Source organism: Platichthys flesus, chromosome 14, assembly GCF_949316205.1.
Source record: "Platichthys flesus chromosome 14, fPlaFle2.1, whole genome shotgun sequence".
Taxonomy (NCBI): Eukaryota; Metazoa; Chordata; class Actinopteri; order Pleuronectiformes; family Pleuronectidae; genus Platichthys; species Platichthys flesus.
In genome coordinates, this window is record NC_084958.1 from 13362162 (window position 1) to 13381082 (window position 18921).

The following is an 18921-nucleotide window of genomic DNA, read 5'->3' on the forward strand; positions in this document are numbered from 1 at the left end:
CCTCCCAGGCAGACAGCGTTCTGCAGCCTCGTCCTCCCTCCGGAGCTGTCACGTCCAACTGAACTCCAGCAGCAACATGACAACTGAGAAGGTCAGGGGGCCAGAGGTTATTATGGATCGTTTCAGGTCATGGAAGATGGGCAGAGTCCCGTGGGTCGCTTAAATGTCAGCCTGATCCGAGGAGTGTGATTGGGAATCAGTCCAAGCTGCTGGAAAAGTGTGTTGACACTGTAGCGTTTGTGTTAATGGCTGTCCATAGTTGCGTGGCTTTTTGTGTCGCTTGTGTACACAGCATGAGGAAAGCTTGGCTGTTGGTTGGAGCATTACCCCGGATCTGAGTGAAAAAACATCCTGCAGTGCCACATAACAGTTGACTTACTGTAGTGCTCAGCCATGTGGTGGGGCCACAGCGCTATCTGGTGGTAGCGATATGCACCTTCAGTTAAATATGGCTGATTTAATTTGAACGTTAAGGCTGATGATCGATGTATTATGAAGGTGACCCTTTGAGTCGTCTAGAGGTAAAGATGATGGCTGTGCTCAACTTTTTGACCCTTCGTCCCCAACTTTCAATGAGAAATCTATGAATGCATTTTTAACATGGAATGCATATAATTGCTGTGTCATGACGTTTTCCTCACTCAGAGAGATAGAAACTGTCAGTTATTAAGATATTCTTGCTTAGGGTGCGAGAGGTCCTGGGTTCAAATCCCAGAGCCCTTTCACCGTTCTCACTTTCAAGGTTTAATTCAACTAAACTCTTCAAATCCACTAACAGTACGCAATGGTTGTTTGTAAGTAGTCACACTGTACAAAAACATGCGATCAAAATCTCTAGGTACTGTATAGAGGCTTAAGGGGGGGGGGGCTGTGGCTGAGTGGTCGTCCTCCAACCTGAAGGTCGGCAGTTCGATCCCCAGTGTGACACATCTGCATGCCGAAGTGTCCTCGGGCAAGATGCTGAACCTCAAATGGTCCCCCCATAGAATAACTAAGTGCTGCGAATAGATGCACTGTATGAATGGGTGAATGTAGAACTGTACTGTAAAGCGCATTGCGTGGTCATCAAGACTAGAAAAGCGCTATATAAATACAAAGCCATTTACCATTTAAGTCTGGCTTAACATGGAGTTTGGAATACGGAGACAACACAACACACATTTTATGGAAAGTGTCACTCAGATGCAAATCAACAGAGTGTAGCCCCCTCACTGGACATCTATAAAAGGAAGTTGAGAACACAAAATCTCTATCAAAGTAGTCACACTGTTCAGAAACATAGAATGGAAAGGAACTGAAGAGAGATGAAGCAGGAAACACCGATTCGTCCATTTCCGTCAATGTATTGAATTAATTACGGGCCAAGCTGCCTGATTTGTTCTTGAATTCTCACAAACACTGTCTATTGAGATGGTTACACTGAGCAAAGTATTTTCAGACTCGGGATATGATTCACGCTTCGGCTGCGAGAATTATTGAGCTGATAGTGTTTGTTGCCTAAACCAACACGTTGCAAAACAAAGAGACAGACACAGGAATCTTAATTCACATTGTTTGTATATCACTTAGATTTAACTGTTCTAACCACTCTGTAATTATTACTTTTCATCATAATGTGGTTAAACCAGATTCCAACAGAGGGGAGTAAATCTCCAGGACCACTGCCCAAATCAACCACCACGTATAACTGCTCAGCACTGACACTAGTGGTGTACAGTTGTTCTGGTGCCCAGGATTATATTCTGTAAGCTGTTTAAATATTCAAAGCTTCATCTCGGGGTCAGTCTGAGGGTCATCCCTGCAAACACTGTGGGAAAGAAAGTTCAGTAAATCTGAATGTTTGAGGAAATGACTACAAGCTTTTGAAGTTTGAGATATGTGTGTGGCATTACGGTTTCATAAACCTTTTCTGTATCAGTTTTAATACTCACACTCATCGCTGCATCACTGTCAACTGAACACAGCCACTTCTACACTGCTGTAGATAACTTCCACCACTAGAGGTCGACAGACACAGGACTTGTGAACATGGGACCAAATGTCAAAACCATCTGAACCATGTGGTTTAGTGTGTGAAGCCCACAGGTAAACTCCCGAGTGAAACCAATGGGATTACACGTCAACACTTATCACATGCAATCCCATTGGTTTTAAATGGGAATCTACATGGCTGTCACGAATTACACCACAAAAACATTCCCAAATCCCATGTTTCCAATGTGCTGGTACATGTCCGCCACACATTGTCACATGTGAAATTTACTACCTCTCCTCTCCTCTCTCCCGCATTTCCCTCGTGAGAAGAGACATGGCCGCACTTCCGCACACACTGAGTCCGGTTCTACTCAAGGTCAGGCACGTGCACAGATAGACCCCTAGTGGTGCTCAAGCACTGGCCCTTTTGGCCTGGATGAGAAAAGTGCCCTTCTGCTGGAGCCCAATTTTTTCTTCATTAGTCACTATTTAAGAATAAAAATTACTCTCTCTGTCATCAACTCCCCCCAAATGTGTTTTGATATCTGACGGGCATTTATTTGAGTTCTTGTGAGAATTTCTGATCTGAAGCCGTTTGCAGAGATGACAGTTTGCTTTTGAAACAGGCAAAACGTAGCAGGACGATCTCTTCACAGACGCGATCACAACAGCAATAAATCCGCTGGGTTTTTCAGGCGAGAGGTGGAGCGGATGGCTGCAGCAGGCGGAGGCAGGAAGTGACGTATTAACTCTGCTGCTGAGACCATGTGATTTTTTTCGCAGCACATTGACCCTGTCGTTTGTTTGTTCTTTTGTTAGTCAGCAGCATGACACAAACACTACCAGACGGATACCATCGAAATTGATTGAGGGGTGCAGTGTGGGTCAGGGTCAAAGCCATTCAATTTTTGTGCAGATCTGGATCAAGGGGTTGAATTCGAGGAACTTGTTGTTTTCACTTTCTTTAACGTTACATTTTTACCCATTTCTAAGCAAGTAATACGTGTAGGCTCTCTTCTAAATAGCATTCCAGTTGTTCCTGTTGTGTTATGTCATTGAATTCTGTTGTTGTCTGTGCCTTTAAAGACCTTGTCAGACTCAGCCAGACTTGCACTTGACCCTTAATCGTCTTTTTTTCCCCTTCAAAAATGTAATGAAACCCCTGACCCACTGGGGGGCAGTATGTGCATACAACCAGAAGTGGATCTGCATCTGTGGGAGCTTCTGGGTATTTGATCCATCTCACATTCAGTCCTCTGACAGAGGCAATTATGTGAAGTCCTTGATCTTGAATCTAAGTACTAATGTGAAATTATACAACAACTCAGACAGCTCGATATCAGCGAGGGAGAGCGAGGCGGAGAGGGAGCAGGAGGCTGGGGTTCAGGTACAGTGCAGAGCAAAAGAGAGAATATCCAATAAGCCAAACGTCAAAAGACACTCACCTCGCATCTACAGCCTTGTAGGGAGATCCAGGCCGAGAGCACACTGCCTCTTTGCACCTTTTGGCTGAACTTGCAGACTTGACACCGAGGTTGAAAAATTACCGGGGATCATTCGCCCTTTGAGCTTCTTGACATGAAAACCTTGCATGCATTCTTCGGCTAATCCATTTAGAATTCAAATAGAAGGGATAAAGAAACTGAGACAATAGGATAACTGCTCCAAATACCGTGTTTATTTCACCTAACATTCACTCGCTGTAACGTAGCGTTAAAAGATTTGGTAGGTTTACGGTGGCACCTGCTGCCGAGGAGGGACTAAGACGAAAATCCAATTTTCTCCATTACTCCAGAGATTGCATTTCTTTGAATTTATTCAGCTTCCCTGTAAATTGCTCTCCTGTTGAAGTGAAAACGCAATTTTGAATTTTCCTGCAGTACGTCATTCATTTCTGAGAATAATATATTTGAATGTGCACCATGGGATGCCAAGTGCGCAATACTTGCAGCATGTTATCACAAGGGCCTGGAAGGATAAGCTGTAGTGTTTTCGAGTGCAGGAGTTATTCCTTTTTTTTTTATTGACAAGTGTTTTGCAACTGTTGAGTTGATATTTCAAATACGGAGACCATGTAAGGTTGTGAGTCAGTGGCTCATAAAAGTGCTGTGAAGCAAAGGGCAAGCTGAAAGCCAAAAGGCTGAGAATAACCCGTGGATGTGCTGTTATGTGTGCCGATAGTAGAGGAGCGAGTGAAAAGCTTCAGACACAATCGATACCTGGGAATGTGTGGAGCTGGTATGTGCCGAGGGACCACTGGTGCTTTCAGAGAATGAAATGCAGTCACCTAAAAGATGAATATCCCTCACTGAGTATTGATATATGAATTATGATCTATAAAAAACTATCTGAGCCCTCTGATTTGGAGTTATTCGCATGAAGCAGTGAGGTGCAGGTTGCTATCTCCCGTCCCTACAGGGGCCTTGAAGTAATGTGGAGATGTGGAAAGCCAGTGTTTGATTTCTACATTCTTGGCTACTGTGGAAACATGGGAGGATATTTTAATACTTTATGTAGATGTAGATGTGAAGAGCTCATTCTAAACTGGCAAAAACACCTGATGGTCCCTCAGGAGAGCACATACCTCTGCCAAGACCTGACAGTCTCACTCTCATAGATATCAGTTCCCTACATCTGCATGCATCTATTCATTATGGTCCATTATCATTCCCTGGGAAAATAATGAAAATGTTGAAAAGCACACCCAATCTTGCAATGTTAACAAAAGTGGAAAAAAAGTCGTCTTCATCTGTTCCGTATCAGCACAGGAATGTGATGGGTTCTGGATCCATACCACATCCCTCCAGCAAGTTCCCACAGAGCTGCTGCTGCTTTTGTGAATTCCTGCTTACGAACCAACAAACACACAAATCAAGGAGGTTGAAAACATTAACTCACTGGCGGGGGAAATGATTTTCAGGTGCTTATAAACAAACAAAAATTATGTTTTTCTGCCTAAACCGAACACACTGGTCCTTTAAATGTGTTTGACTCCCTGTGTTGTTCCAGCAAACAGATGTTGGCATGAACAAGGTCGACCTAGAAGGACAGAGTCAGTGTTTTTCTGGGCTGTTTAGAGGTAGACGGGTGGCACTTACTGAGACACGGTTGATATTCAAAATCTTGGTTAAATAGTTCAGCCCTGACCTGAGTACAAGTTTTTTCCTGAATTGTTTAACTCCTGTAATTTATAACCTGATGGCAGGTTGCTGCTGCTGCTGCTGCTGCTCTACTTGAACCACAAAGCTCTTTGCTTCTACAAACAGAGTGTTTGATATGCCTTCTCTACATGACACATGACATTTCAGCATCCCATAGGGTCGTGGTCAAGTATACCTTGTTAAAACCATCCTGAGGGGAAGATCATTTTATTTTCCACACACAGAAACAAGACAAAGCACTTAGTGTGCTCTGAACACGTGCTCTTTTTTTTCCCGGTGTGACAACAGCGGGCAGCAGCTGTCACCTCCAACATCATTTGCCCTTGTGCTCCTTGAGAAACCACCGGGACAGATGGTGTGGACAATTTTATGACAACAGACCTTTTCCTAAGAAACCTACACATAATGGTTCTGAATGCTGTTTGTACGAACCATAGACTGTATTTAAAGATGGACAACATGACAACTGTCCAAAAGTGAAGCCAAAGGGTCTTGATCGCCACCTGCTGGCTGGCTGCAGCATCGCCAGCAATCCAGCTTTATCCACTTATATGGATGAGAAAGGGAACCAAATTAGAAAAAACCACCGTACGTTTTCAGACTCCAATGCTCATGATATTTGAGCTTCAAATCTGGATAGTGGGAGGAGGTGGAGAAGTGTCGTCCATCTTTTTATATAGTCTCTGGTGTGAACTTCATATCTTTCTGTCACACACACTCCATTGAAGACACAGGAAACAGACGGTGTTGAAAATCTTACAATGTATATAATTGACACAAGATTTCAGGTACAACAGCAAATGAGACATTTCTATTTTTCATCCTCTTTCTGGCATCTACTTTCACCGTAAGCACAAACTCTCCATAGATTTCTGATAACAAAGTAAATAAAAACATGAAAACAAATTTAAAATTTCTTTCTTAATAAATTGGCACCTTTCAGAAAAACCTCGTGTGCTCGACGCAGCGTAGCGTAAAGCTGTTTTAAATGGTCGGATAATCAGCTTTGCCTTTTTTTTTTTGCCACCCACGGTAATGAATGAGGTCAGGATGGAGGCGCACTGCCACTGATGTGAGATCAGCGCTCTGGACAGACTCCTCCTGCATCCTCTCACCCGTAGGGGCTCTAACACTGTTCCCGCAGAGTTGGAGAGGAGACGTCTTGCTGGGCCACATCTATCTGCATACACACATCCCCGATCAATAGTCATCCGTGGAAGGTGTTGACTCACGTATCGATCGACCATCCTGTGATGTCTTTGTGCTGACAACGCCATTTATTGGCCTCATAAAAGTGCTGGTTTTTATAAAAGGGAGGGGGGACTTTGAGCAACAAATTAATGAGATCAAAAAGGTGATGGAATAGAGGAGGGGTGTGGGCTGGTGGCCGTGGCGGTGGCGGGGGGGGGGGGGGGTTGTGCAAATTTCAGCCGATGACATCGTGAGGGACTCATTAAAGACTGAAGTCCGAGTCGTAAGTCGTCGTTGAATTGGAATGTCGCCATCGCTGTCGGAGTAATTTCTCATTCTTCACAGGGCGTGTCGTGTGCGTTCACATTCATACTCTGATTTTTTATAGAGGGGTTCACAACAACAGAGCCGACCCGTGTGACGCTCTCTCGCTTATCGATCTTTGTTTAACATTTGCATCTCATGTCCTTACATCTTGTCTCTTTCCATCTCAAATTTGACCCCAACCTTATACAAAGTGTCAAAGGCAGTCACAGGCAGATTTCTTAACCAGGGACTAACACACACACACACACAAATACACACAAACATACACCCGCGCAGAGCAACAAAGCAGTCATTAATAAAGCGTTTGAAAAACAGATCATCAACACATACCGTCAGCTCACAAATGTGAAAACAACCTCTCCTGTTTCCAGAGCAGTAGTTAAACCGAGAATCCCACAGACGTGCACCTCACCCTTCGACAGAGCCTCAACCTGGATCTGCAGTTTTATCAACTGTTGAGCTCTTAAAGGTTTTTCTCACCAACTGAAGAAGTTATGATTTAATGAATTAAAAGGAGTTTTTCCATATGTATATACCCCCCGTTTCATTTCTCTGTCATATAACAATACCGACAAGTCCAGATATGATCCATACGGATTGGGAGTTATTAAAGTAGTAGGTTGGAAATATCATTATAGTAAAATGAGATATATTAATCTCCAGTTGCTGTGAGTTGAATAGCACTCTAGAATACAATGGGGGCCCAATACATTTTTCATACATTTCATTTCTGTGGCATCCAAACTACATGTATAAACGCTCATATTGTCGGCCACCTCTTCTGCCCCATCAATCAAAGACAAGCACACACAACACACACACACACATGTACACACACACACACACACACACACACACACACACACATATGCAAGCATAGTCCCATCATCCTGAACACAGTATTCTTAAATGAGGGCGTTGACATTTCTTTGAATTAAAAAACGTGGTTACGCGTCTCCTAACCCAGCGAGCCTCTCATCAGGGAAAAACCCTAATATTACCCACACACTGTGTTCCCCACAACATTCCCACTAAGGTTGACACGTAACGAAGCACTGTGTCGTTGTCGTATTGCCTCGCCGTCACGTCGAAGCACGATCAAAAGCTTTAAAAGGTCATAATAGCTGACGAGCGGGGGAGGAGGGCGGGGGGGGGGGGGGGGGGGGGGCGGGGGTGAGGAGGGAGGCGGGAAGAAAGAGGCACTGATAATAACAACAAAAAAAGTTGCAGAAAGTAGAAGGCAGACACGAAATGTGACAGGTGATGAAAGAAATAAGAGCCGTGGCTTACAATGATCTGGCCGTTTATAACATTTCGATACCTACTTGGCTATTTTCTCTAGAAAAACCACAAAGAAGCAATCAAATTATGTACACTGCTGCGATTGCTATAGAAGTTTGCCTCACAAAACCCACTTACGTCCCTGCTGGGTGCAGTGAAGAGGCTAAACGCAGGGAGCACACAAAATGATGCATATTGTATATTTGTTTTTGCTCTGCCGTGCACGTTAAAGGAATACTGGAAGGACAAAAAAAAAGAAGAAGCGCTACATGACAGCAGCGTTTCTGCTTCTGTGTATTTCTGTTTATGCTACACGGTTTCCCCAAATCACCAGCTGACGACGCCCGCCCCCTCCGCACACGCAGCGCCGCGCTCTATAGTGGGAAGCCGCTGTCGTCTGAGACCTGGCGCGGCCGAGCACGCGTTTCGCTTGCACCCGACTCTCGAGTTGATCCTACACTGCCAGCAGGGGTTTTTCCTTTTTTTTTCGAGAGAGAGAGATCTGCCACTGCGGGGGAGGGCGAGCGGCGCAGGGATGAGTGGATGGATGGAGTGGTGGATGGGGGGGGGGGGGGGGTCACGTTACCCCCTAGATTAGACGATCATGTCAGTGTGAGTGTGATCGCGGCTATTATTACAGCTTAAATGGCAGAAAGTGCTGATGCAATAGGGCGCTCTCATCCTCGCAGCGAGATGTTCGCAGGCTTAACGCGTTCAGATTATCCTCCTGTGAAAGTCACAAATATTTAATTTCATCCAGGTTTGTGTTCTTTTCTTCCTTGAAATACGTTGCAATCATTAAATCACCGAAGGCTTTTTTTTATTGTGATTGATTTATAAATAAAGAATTATACCGAGCACAAGTGCTGTTTTAAAGGGAGTGGAGAGACTATTATATGGATCGGAGCGCCACTGCAAAGCCCCGTTCTCCCTCTCCCCGTGGCGTCAACACCAACATACCGTTAGCAATATGGTTTTTTTACACATGTCTTAGGTACAGATAGAATCTCAGAGAACCCAAACACCAGAAACAAAACAGAAGATGCAAAAAGACCAGCTCTAATGGCGTCATAATATAGCGAGAACTAAAAGACGAGAGCCGGATCAAAACATTTATGAATACTCCCACTTCCACTTATTTCTAATCCAGAACCAAAAGAATGTCCATCCAAGTGATTTTTTTGTGGTTGTTGTCGTTGTTGTTGTTTTCATGTATTTACCTAGTTTTGGCAACGTAACTAACCCCCAACTCCTCCTCCCTCCCCATTCAGCCTCCCCCAACCCTGTGTCCCATACTCAGTCCCAGTCGGTGGATTCCCCCTCAATTATCGCCGCAGCAGCAAAAGGAGCAGTGGAGTCAGGTAGGTGGCGACGCAGGGGAGGTTGTGATTGGCCGAAGACTTCACCTTCTCGTTTTCCGGAGGGTTGCGGTAGCGAATGGGCCGCTCGGTGACCGGCTCGATCAGACGCGGGCCCCTGGAGCACGTTTCCTCGGTGCACATGCCGCTTCCTGAACCGCTGACGTCGTCACCTACGGACAGAGGGAGAGTCAGGACAGCAGATTCCACAACTTGTGAAGATAATCGTTCAATCAATCATAGAAGTGAACGACAGAATTCAAAATACAGCTACATAAACCAGCTGAGGCGTGCGGGCAAGATTGTGGCCGATCCTTCCCACCCGGGTCACAAACTCTTTGAGGTTCTTCCCTCCGGCAAGAGGGTGCGGGCCATCAAGACCAAAACCTCCAGCCACAACACCAGCTGCAACTGGCCTTATCAATAAGGCCCGGGACCCCCACCTGTCTTTGACTCTTATCCCGCCCCCACGCCTCAATTCTGTGTTACATTAACACACACTACAGTATATTGCACATTACACATCCTCATTCTCTCCTGTTTTGCATTTATATCTTGTACTTATTTTGTTTTGTTTGTTTTATGAACAGTTGGCAGGTCTACCTGCTACTGCCATCCGACCTTTGCAGCTCATCCAGAATGCAGCAGCTCGCCTGGTTTTTAACCAACCTAAATTCACTCACACTACTCCTCTCCTCCGCTCCCTTCACTGGTTACCAGTGGCTGCTCGCATCCGGTTCAAAACACTAGTACTTGCCTACCATGCTGTGAACGGATTCGGTCCAGTCTACATCCAGGACATGGTCAAACGTTACACCCCACCCCGTTCACTCCGCTCTGCTTCGGCCAATCAGCTCGTTGCTCCCTCACTGCGAGCTAAACACTCATCAAAAACACGACTGTTTTCCGTCCTGGCTCCTAAATGGTGGAATGAGCTCCCCAATGACATCCGGACATCAGAAAGTCTACACATCTTCCGCCGAAAACTAAAAACATACCTCTTCCGACTTTACCTTGAATAAATAAAAAAAAAAAAAAACAACTAACAACTTTTTGAAACTAACACTTTAGTAGCACTTAAATGGCACTTACTTATAGCACATTGTAGTTTTGCTTTATTTGAAGAAATTGTATTTTCTTGATTCTTGTCGTCCTTGGTATGTACCCTCGGGTTTGAATGCACTTATTGTAAGTCGCTTTGGATAAAAGCGTCTGCTAAATGAAATGTAATAATGTAATGTAATGTAATGAATAGTTATTTCTTTCTTATGTGAAGTATTTATTGTGTTTTTGTAGTACTTATTGTGTTTTTATGTTTTATGTTCAATGTATGCACCTTTCTTGGTAGGTGTAAACCGACTAAATCCTTTCTGATTCTGATTCAGCCTCACTGTAATGTGCTATACTTCTGTTACATCGTTATACTTTGTGGCAAAAAAAGAAGCAACAATATCACGGCATGGTCTGTATCTTTTTATCCCGGATGACTTTACCCGAGATAGGACCCTGCTTCACTCTTTACACGTTTTAGATTCTCAGTAGAAATACAGTAAAAAAAACCTGTATTTTTCCAATAAGGTTTAGCAGTGCACCATTTCATTCTCATATGCAGGTGTTTATGGGCCTTTGAACTGTCTTTGACATTGAAGACCTGCGTTAAGCTTCTAGACAAATTTTGAGATTTAATATGGTTCAGCTTTCCTACTGCATCAGTGCATTATGTGCTTTTTGTACTACTACTTGGGGGGGGGGGGGGGGGGGGGGGGGGGGGGGGGGAGTAAGGCTGATTGCTTCTTGGAGATTTGTGCAAAAGAGCCTCACCCAGCTGAATAAGTCATTCATACTTATGCAGGTAACCTCGACCTGCTCTGAATAGATGTGTTTTCCTCTTGTCACACACCAGCAGAGGTTCAGGTCTCAGAAGGACACCTGTGCTTCCTGTTCTATGACACGGTGTGAAAAATGTGTGAACCCCATTTAAAAAGCGTAAACACCTTTGTAAGAGAGTTCTGCCGTGCTCAGGAGGTGATGATGAAGATCAAGTAGATCCCAGTTTCATTAAGCGTGCCTTAGCAGTGGAGACAAACTGTAATCTATTAGACACACTGTGCTATACACTGTTTGCTGGCATGACAGATGAGGTTGACTCTGCAGGTGCAAGCCCCAGAGGACAGCTGAGAATTTTATTGCCAGCACTGTACGTACACTGTTTTGAAAAATATGGCATTGTGAATCAGGCCATTTTTTATCCGTTTCTTAATTCCACTTCTACTGCCTTTGCTATTTTTAGTTCAGAGGAACTAAGGCAGCAGTTTTCTGCCTCCTCAGACAAACAGGGACTGAGTTGACTTATCTTAAAGCGACACTGTGTGTGTTTTACCAGGCAACAGCGCCCTCTGCAGCCACATGTTACGTATTACCCATGATCCCCAGCTTCCTGAACCAGAAGAGTGGCCGGCCACTGTAACAAATACACCAAACTAAATATAATAACATTGTTTTATTTGTTTTTTCGATGAGTTCTAAGTCTATTGAACTAATCTACAGTTCAGCACTACTCTTGAACTTGCTGGGCCAGATTCAGATAATTTAAGCTGTGAACCAGCTCACCAAATTTACATAGAGAAAGAACAGTGTTGAGGGTGAAGAGGAGGAAATGAAAGCTGGAACATTCTCTCTAATCCAAGTCAGCGAACCATCAAACTACTCTTACAGCTGGTTTTTTTTAAGTGAAAAAAGTTGCATAGTGCTGCTTAAGTCATCTGGAGGTTTTCCTTCGGACGTTCTTTAGAAACCTGTGGACTAAGTGGATAAAGCTACTCACTGGTGTCCTGAAAGTCCACATCCTGGCCGTTGAGAGCGTTCTTCAGGCGGTGAGTCATGATCTTCAGCTGCATGATCTGCTGACGAATTGTCATGTCTGGCTTGGTGATGTCGATTTCCACTTCTGGGTTGTTGATCTGACTGGCAAGGCCATCGCCCATCACCTCGGGGAGGTACCTGGCACACATGAACACTTGTTCAACACGGTCTCTTGCATCCATTTGGAAAATAGTATTTAATGAGTGGAAACTCTTTCTTTAGCAGTTTGTAGAAGCATATGTATTTCATCGCCGATCAACTCAGTCACAACTCACAGTTCCCGTTACATTATGCATTAATAAGTGTAATCTTTGGAAGACAGAATGTTATGTTACTCGGAAATTCATTTTTAATTTATGGTTTAAATCCCTACCTGGCGCGGCTCATGCCGTTCCAGCACTTCTCCTCGGCCCCTGTTCCAGTGGCCACTCTGTCGCTGCAGAGCAGAGCTGGAAGGGACACCCAGTACGACTGCAGGTCCCTCAGTCTCACAGTCACGTCAGACACCTGAGGGGACAAGAGCAGATTTGTGAGCTTTTTCCTTTCGCTAACAAAATCACAGCCTGATGATTCATCCTGTTTCCTCAATAACCAAGTGCGGTGTTCACTGGACTCATTCATCCGTCCAAGCATTCATTCCCATCCAATCACCCAGTAGACATCTGTGATAAGGTGAAATGAACAGCTAAATGGGTTTAATTGTCCATGATGAGCAACGGCTCCTGTGTCATAAACCATCGCTATGAACAGGACACGTCCATCAGAGAGCAGTCAGGTAATCACGAACCAGTTTGTCCATTTTGCTGGAGCTGGTTTCCATCTGGTCCACTGCTGGGACCCTCCCTCTCTTCGTGGCCTCATCGACTCCCGTGCTGCTGGTTCCGCCCTCTCTGAGGTTTCCACAAGTCTGGATCAACTGGAGCAGCAAGAAAGGGAGGAGCAGACAAGACGGAGAGAGGGTTTATGAGAGACGGACAAATTAAGGATACAACAAGTAAATTGACTCATGGCTCTGTTCAGCTCAGCTTTCCAAACAGCAGATCTTAAGGCTTCTTCATCAAATCCATCTCCACATACAACTGTTAACTTGAACCTAAGTGCTCGTGCCGCCTCTCTAAACTTTACCTTCTTGCCATACGTAGTTCATACTCCGGGTCTTTATTGGTAGTGGTGTCAACAAGACTGAAATCCGATAACGCTGAACCAGCTCTCTGAATAAAATCCTATAATCCCATACTCGCACTGCATCAGCAAAATGTTGTGTTTTGTTAGACCAACTTATCTTCAGGTTCACAGAGAATCTCTCAGCATATTATTAGTACCCACAGTGTGATGGTTGTTTTTGCGTGATCCCGGGAGTCACTCGCAGCGTCGCTCTGGCAGAAAGACTTTTTGCGGCTCAGATAATAACAAGTCGTCCCTGGGCTCACGTTTCATAAATGGTGTCCAGGGAGGAGAGTTAAACTGCCGTCAATCTGTCCGTCAATCTGCTCTGCTTAGACGAGCCTGGAGCCTTTGAACCTCCACATTTAACCGGGACATAATCCGGTTGTAAGCTTCCAGTCGGGTCCGTCGCCATATTTTAACATTTCAGAAAATATGATTGCTAACTCACTTACATTCCACATATTAGAGAAAAAAATGACATAACGCGACATGTGTCAACAGATTATGTAAATAAATCGGTCCAAGTCCTGCTCTAAAGTAATGTTTCGCTTCGATCGACTTCTCTGGGATCAGCGAATCGCTCTCCTCTGGAGACGGACATCACAGGCCGAAGTGTGCGTGCTCACCACTCTGAACCAGGTCAGAGGCAGTCCGCCCAGCCGTGCTCTTTAACGGCAAACCAGCACAGAAGAACCTTTGTCTTCTCCTCTCACCCTCGACCCTGTTTTCCACCTTCGCCAAACGACTCGAGGCGGATTTTTTTTTCACTTTGCCGCCTGTGCCTTTAAAGGATCAAATGAAACAGCGGCTCAAACGCCATTAAACTGTGAAGTAAATGCTTTGGCCCACGGGGGCTCGGGCATGACTCACATCCCTCCGGTTGAAGTCAGGTCCGTGGAGCAGTGCACCAGCATTCATTTCCTGGCTGGATAGGTGATAATTGTGTGAAAGTAAGGGCAATGAGGTAGCACAGTGAGCAGTGAACAGCCCCACACTGTTTGGCACTGATCCTGGATCAATGAGTGTTTATTAGTTTGCACACTGGCATTTCCTGACACAGCTCCTATTTCTTTTGTCTTACTTCTTTTGTTTTTTTTTAAGCTTTAGCGACTTAGATCAACATTTCAAAGCCCCAGAAAAGTCACATCTCGTATTGCCTTAAAACATTAAAACATTTGTGACTAAATAAGCAACAATCAGCTTATCTGCCCAATCAGGACTGTGCGGATGTGCTTTGAAAACATCTGATTGATGAGAAGCGACGTACGCAAACAATCCCACATCTCGTCTCATCTCCTGCTAAATCCTGTATTCGGCGGAGAGAAGTGCATAACATCATTTTCTTTTCCGTCTGAGCTTCACACACTTCAAAGACGTGCGGCATGAATTATTTACTCTAAACTTTGTCCACTCACTTCCAATTTACCCCACGTGGACTCAAGGCAAGTTCGAGACACATCTCAATGATGATTAATGCAAACAGAGGAGAAGGGTGAGAGTACTTCAATGAATGCAAGTTTTTGATCTGTCTTCAATTTGTTATACATTCGCGGAACTTTTTAAAAGTCCGTTTTTTAGTTGGGGAGTAGAAGTAACATTTACCCCTGTAGCGTTTTGTCTTTACGACCGTCACTGTTTGTGCTTTACTGAGACAGACAGAAGGGAATAATCGTGACCCACTCCAAGTGACCAATACAGAAAGAGCAGAATGTGAAAACAAATAGACTCGCAAACTGGCGAGCAGTGTGTTTATACTATTTGTCTCCAGTGATTTTGAAACACTGTGATATCAGAGATATTGAGCAGCTGTGATGGTGTTGTCACATGTTTGCAACATTAGCTCACAGAATCATTCGATCCCCCCCCCCCCCCCCACCCGTCCCCCCCCTCCGTCCGGATCTCTTCAATGTATTCTCTGTAGTCAATACAGTGTGTATGGTTGAGTCGGCCGTGCACATCTGCATTTCTCGTTGCGTGTTGTTCTGACCCTGCTGTTGATGGTCATCAAGTTGTCCTGCATATTAAGCATGGCTTCTGATATGCGAGAGGGAAGGGAGAGGAGCACGGTGTCCACGCCAGATGGACCATCAAGGCGATCGGCCACCTGCATCATGGTTTCTGTAATGACATGAGCCACAGTGAGCGTGACGACAGGATGAAACCTTTCATATGTCAGAAGTTAAATTCTATTCTATGTGTGTGTGTGGGGGGGGTTACCCACCTGCCAGATGCCTCCACTCAGTGTTGAGGTCAGCCTGGTTGGCCAGACAACCCTTCATGACGTTGCTGCAGTAGTTGGGACAAGGTCTGGCGGAGGCCATGCCGCGGCAGTGGGGACAGTAAGTCATCCTCATCAGGGCCCGCCAGCACTCCGGGATCAACTGCGGCTGGGACCAAAATAAAAATACACCTGGATGAAAAATGTCTGTTTTGTCAAGCATGTATGATCTAATAGTTTAAGAAATGAAACTAAAGGCAGCAGTTTATCAAACTGTATATTTAACCCCAGTGAAAAGCCCTGCGCTTGCTCCATGAATGTACATGGTTTCTACAAGATGAAATGCTTTTGAAATTATAAATGCAATTTATAGCCTATTCCATGTCCATACTGTTAAAAAAAAAGGAAAAGTCTAAACCCCAGAAGTACTTGCAAAGTCAATTTATTCACTTCTCAAAACTTTAACTGAGTAGAGTGCGTACTTTCACCAAGGCCCAACATTTCCCTTAAATTGCACACACTCACAGATATCAGTTCCCTGTTTAAACTAGATTTTTCCATCAAGATTCATGAATTATTCTCTGGGAAAGTGGGGAAACAGCCCAATCCCAAAAGGTTAAAGAAATAATTTTCGAACCACACCAAAATGTAAGGGGTTCTTCCCTGACTCTCATCCTTCCACCGAGTCCAGAGGTAATCTGTCCAGTGGTTTCTGGGTAATCTTGTGTGTAAACAAGAACTAAGCTACATTCATCTGAGCTGTTCCCCAATCTCCTCCTCAATGATTGATTGACATTAAGCAACTGAGTTGACTTGTAATGATGGCTTCGATCCAAACACGGTGCAGAGGTGGTTTTCCAGAGTTGCACGAGTCAATGTTAGAACAGAGTGGGTCGTGTTGGGGCTGGACTGAGCAGATGTCCCATAACTGTAATGGGTGACAGCAGTGATTTGCTGGTTGCTTTCATAGCTGCTTTGTGTTTTATGAATTCCCACTGTCATGCCTTTAATACCAAAGTTCAGAATTTTGGAATTTTCTTGCGAAAGGTGCAACAGGGATCAAATTTGAAAACAAGAAGTAAATGCATGGTTCTTAGGTTAGATCCTGTTGAACTTGCACTTATAGAACTTATGTGAGAATCTGTTTTAACTTATTCACGTCACTGGTTTGAACCTGCTGGCAGAGTTTTTATGTTCTTGCCCAATATCACATGTCTAACAAATGGAACTAATCAGTTTAAATATTTTCTTCCAGAAGTGGCGAGAAGCCACCTTAGCCCATTTACCACATCACAACAAACTAATTAGTTGTGTCTCGATTAAGACTGGACAACACATTAAGTGGTTATTGGTTCCATACATAGTTTCGTTACAGCGTGATAAATACATTACAATGACTAAAATGAATGCATCTTTATGAATGTAGCTTTAACTTCATAATCCAATCGAGTGAATATGTACGTTTCTCGAGCCAGACTTTGATGGTGGCAGAAACATGGGAGGTCACCGCCCATGCTGACCTTTTTTCAGTTTGCACCAGACCACCATTGGGCACAGTTTCCTTGGAAACCACTTTGGGAGAATTCGCTTTTTGTTTCACGTGCGATGAAAAGGCCCTGACATTCATGGGAGTGTTCTCGGTCCCTCACTCCATCGCTCCTGCCTCCTCCATTTCTCTCTCTATCCCACAAGGTTGTTCCCCCATGGAAAGGGCCTTCGTGCATGAACAATGAAACTGGGTTAATACCAGTAAGCTTTGTTCACAAGAGAATACAGCTATGCATGCAAAACCCCAGGAAGCGTGTATGTTGTAGTTAGAGAGAGAGAGAGAGAGAGAGAGAGAGAGAGAGAGAGAGAGAGAGAGAGAGAGAGAGAGAGAGATGGAACGAGCCCAGCTACAGATACAAAGCTCCTCTAAGCTGACATCTGGGCCAGCCTGATGCTTTTCCTGGAAACTGTGCTTCCAACAGCAAAGTCCTAGTAAAACCAGGTTTTAACAAATATACAATGGAAATAGGGCGACAATAGGGTTCAGGTGGGAAAACAACCAGCTCCAGACCTGTCAGTCATTTGATCCCAGTCCACTCGATGTGAAAACAATATTTCTCAGGCTAAAAGGGATTTCTCAGGGTGGTGGTCAGCTCCTCTGTTAAATGTAATCAACATTATCAAAGGAAACTCTTCTGTGGCACAAGTGCAGCTCTAGTGTTGAAAACATTAATTGTACGATTTGAATCAAACTGTCTTCTTAGGGTTTTCTGTTTTCTTCTTGGCTGAGTTAAATGGCTATTTATGGTTGCTCAGTATGAACCAAATCCCCCCACGGGGATAATTAAAATGTGATCTAATCACATTTGATCCACATAATGCAAAAGCAATTTATTTTGATGCTGTTTCAACTCTAAACGCAGTCTTACACCACATTTAGAAAAAAAAACACATAATAGGGCTAAATTAGTAAATACATCTCTGATGCATGAGAGGATCAATCTCACTTGGTAATCACTGCCAGTTACCCGAGGAGCACAGCATAAAGTGAAATAAGTCACACAGAGCAGCAGTAACCACATTCCCAGGCTTAATCTCAAGTCATATGAGACATGAGTCAGATCCTCGCTCCTGCCGCCGCCCCCCCCCCCCCCCCCCCCTTCCTCCCCTGCTTATTCTACCACTCATTAGCTGAGGATGAGTCAGACAAATGCTTTTTGGGTGAGAGAGAAGAGTGAGGGAAGGGAGGGTGCAGCGACGAGTGGAGACATACAGGAAAATGAGCGCGATGGGGGGATGTTGAAAATGCTAAGAGGTTCAACAAAGGGCGTTGGCGGGGAATTAAAAAAAATGAAATGCGAATTAGGGAAAGAGAGTCATTAATCTAGTTTCTGTTAAATCATCCATACAGTATTAACACTGGGGATCCGAGGCCAGGCCCAGCAGACATGACACAGTGTGTAACTCCTCCATGCTGCTAATTGGAGGTTGATGTTGACAACTTCCTCAGTAACCTTGGAGCGACAGGCACGGTCTGGGAGGGGCTGTCAAATTAGAGCCAGAGTGTTCAGACTCATGGACCGCAGCAAAGGATCATTTTCCTAATGGATCATTTCATTGATTCTTCTGTAATTGAATACAATGTTCAGGATAAAGAAAATTGCCCAGTACCATTTCCCAGTTTGCAAAGGGAAGCGTCTTTGAAAAGCTTGTTTGTCCATCCACTATGCCGGAAATACAACAGAATGGATTTGCAGACACACAAAAGTCAGCATATCTTCCCTTTTGAGATGCATAGTTCTGCCAGTTCTGCACAATTCACCTCATTATCCATCCATCCCTCCATCCATTCATTCATCCATCCATCCATCCATCCATCTCTCCATCCATTTAT

The 18921-nt window shown here is 44.4% G+C and overlaps 1 protein-coding gene across 1 annotated transcript in view; it reads right to left on the minus strand.

Annotated features, from left to right (window-relative positions):
• Nucleotides 1-5882: 5882 nt before the first annotated feature.
• gpc1b (glypican 1b) overlaps nucleotides 5883-18921 on the minus strand; it is a 69684-nt gene continuing 56645 nt past the window's right edge. Inside the window, exons 6-11 of the mRNA XM_062404848.1 lie at nucleotides 15543-15708; nucleotides 15309-15439; nucleotides 12942-13070; nucleotides 12528-12661; nucleotides 12117-12292; nucleotides 5883-9465 (exon numbers count right to left, since the gene is read on the minus strand). Coding sequence (XP_062260832.1) covers nucleotides 9260-9465; nucleotides 12117-12292; nucleotides 12528-12661; nucleotides 12942-13070; nucleotides 15309-15439; nucleotides 15543-15708 — 942 coding nt within the window. The 3' untranslated portion in view covers nucleotides 5883-9259. The remainder of the gene's footprint in view (nucleotides 9466-12116; nucleotides 12293-12527; nucleotides 12662-12941; nucleotides 13071-15308; nucleotides 15440-15542; nucleotides 15709-18921) is intronic.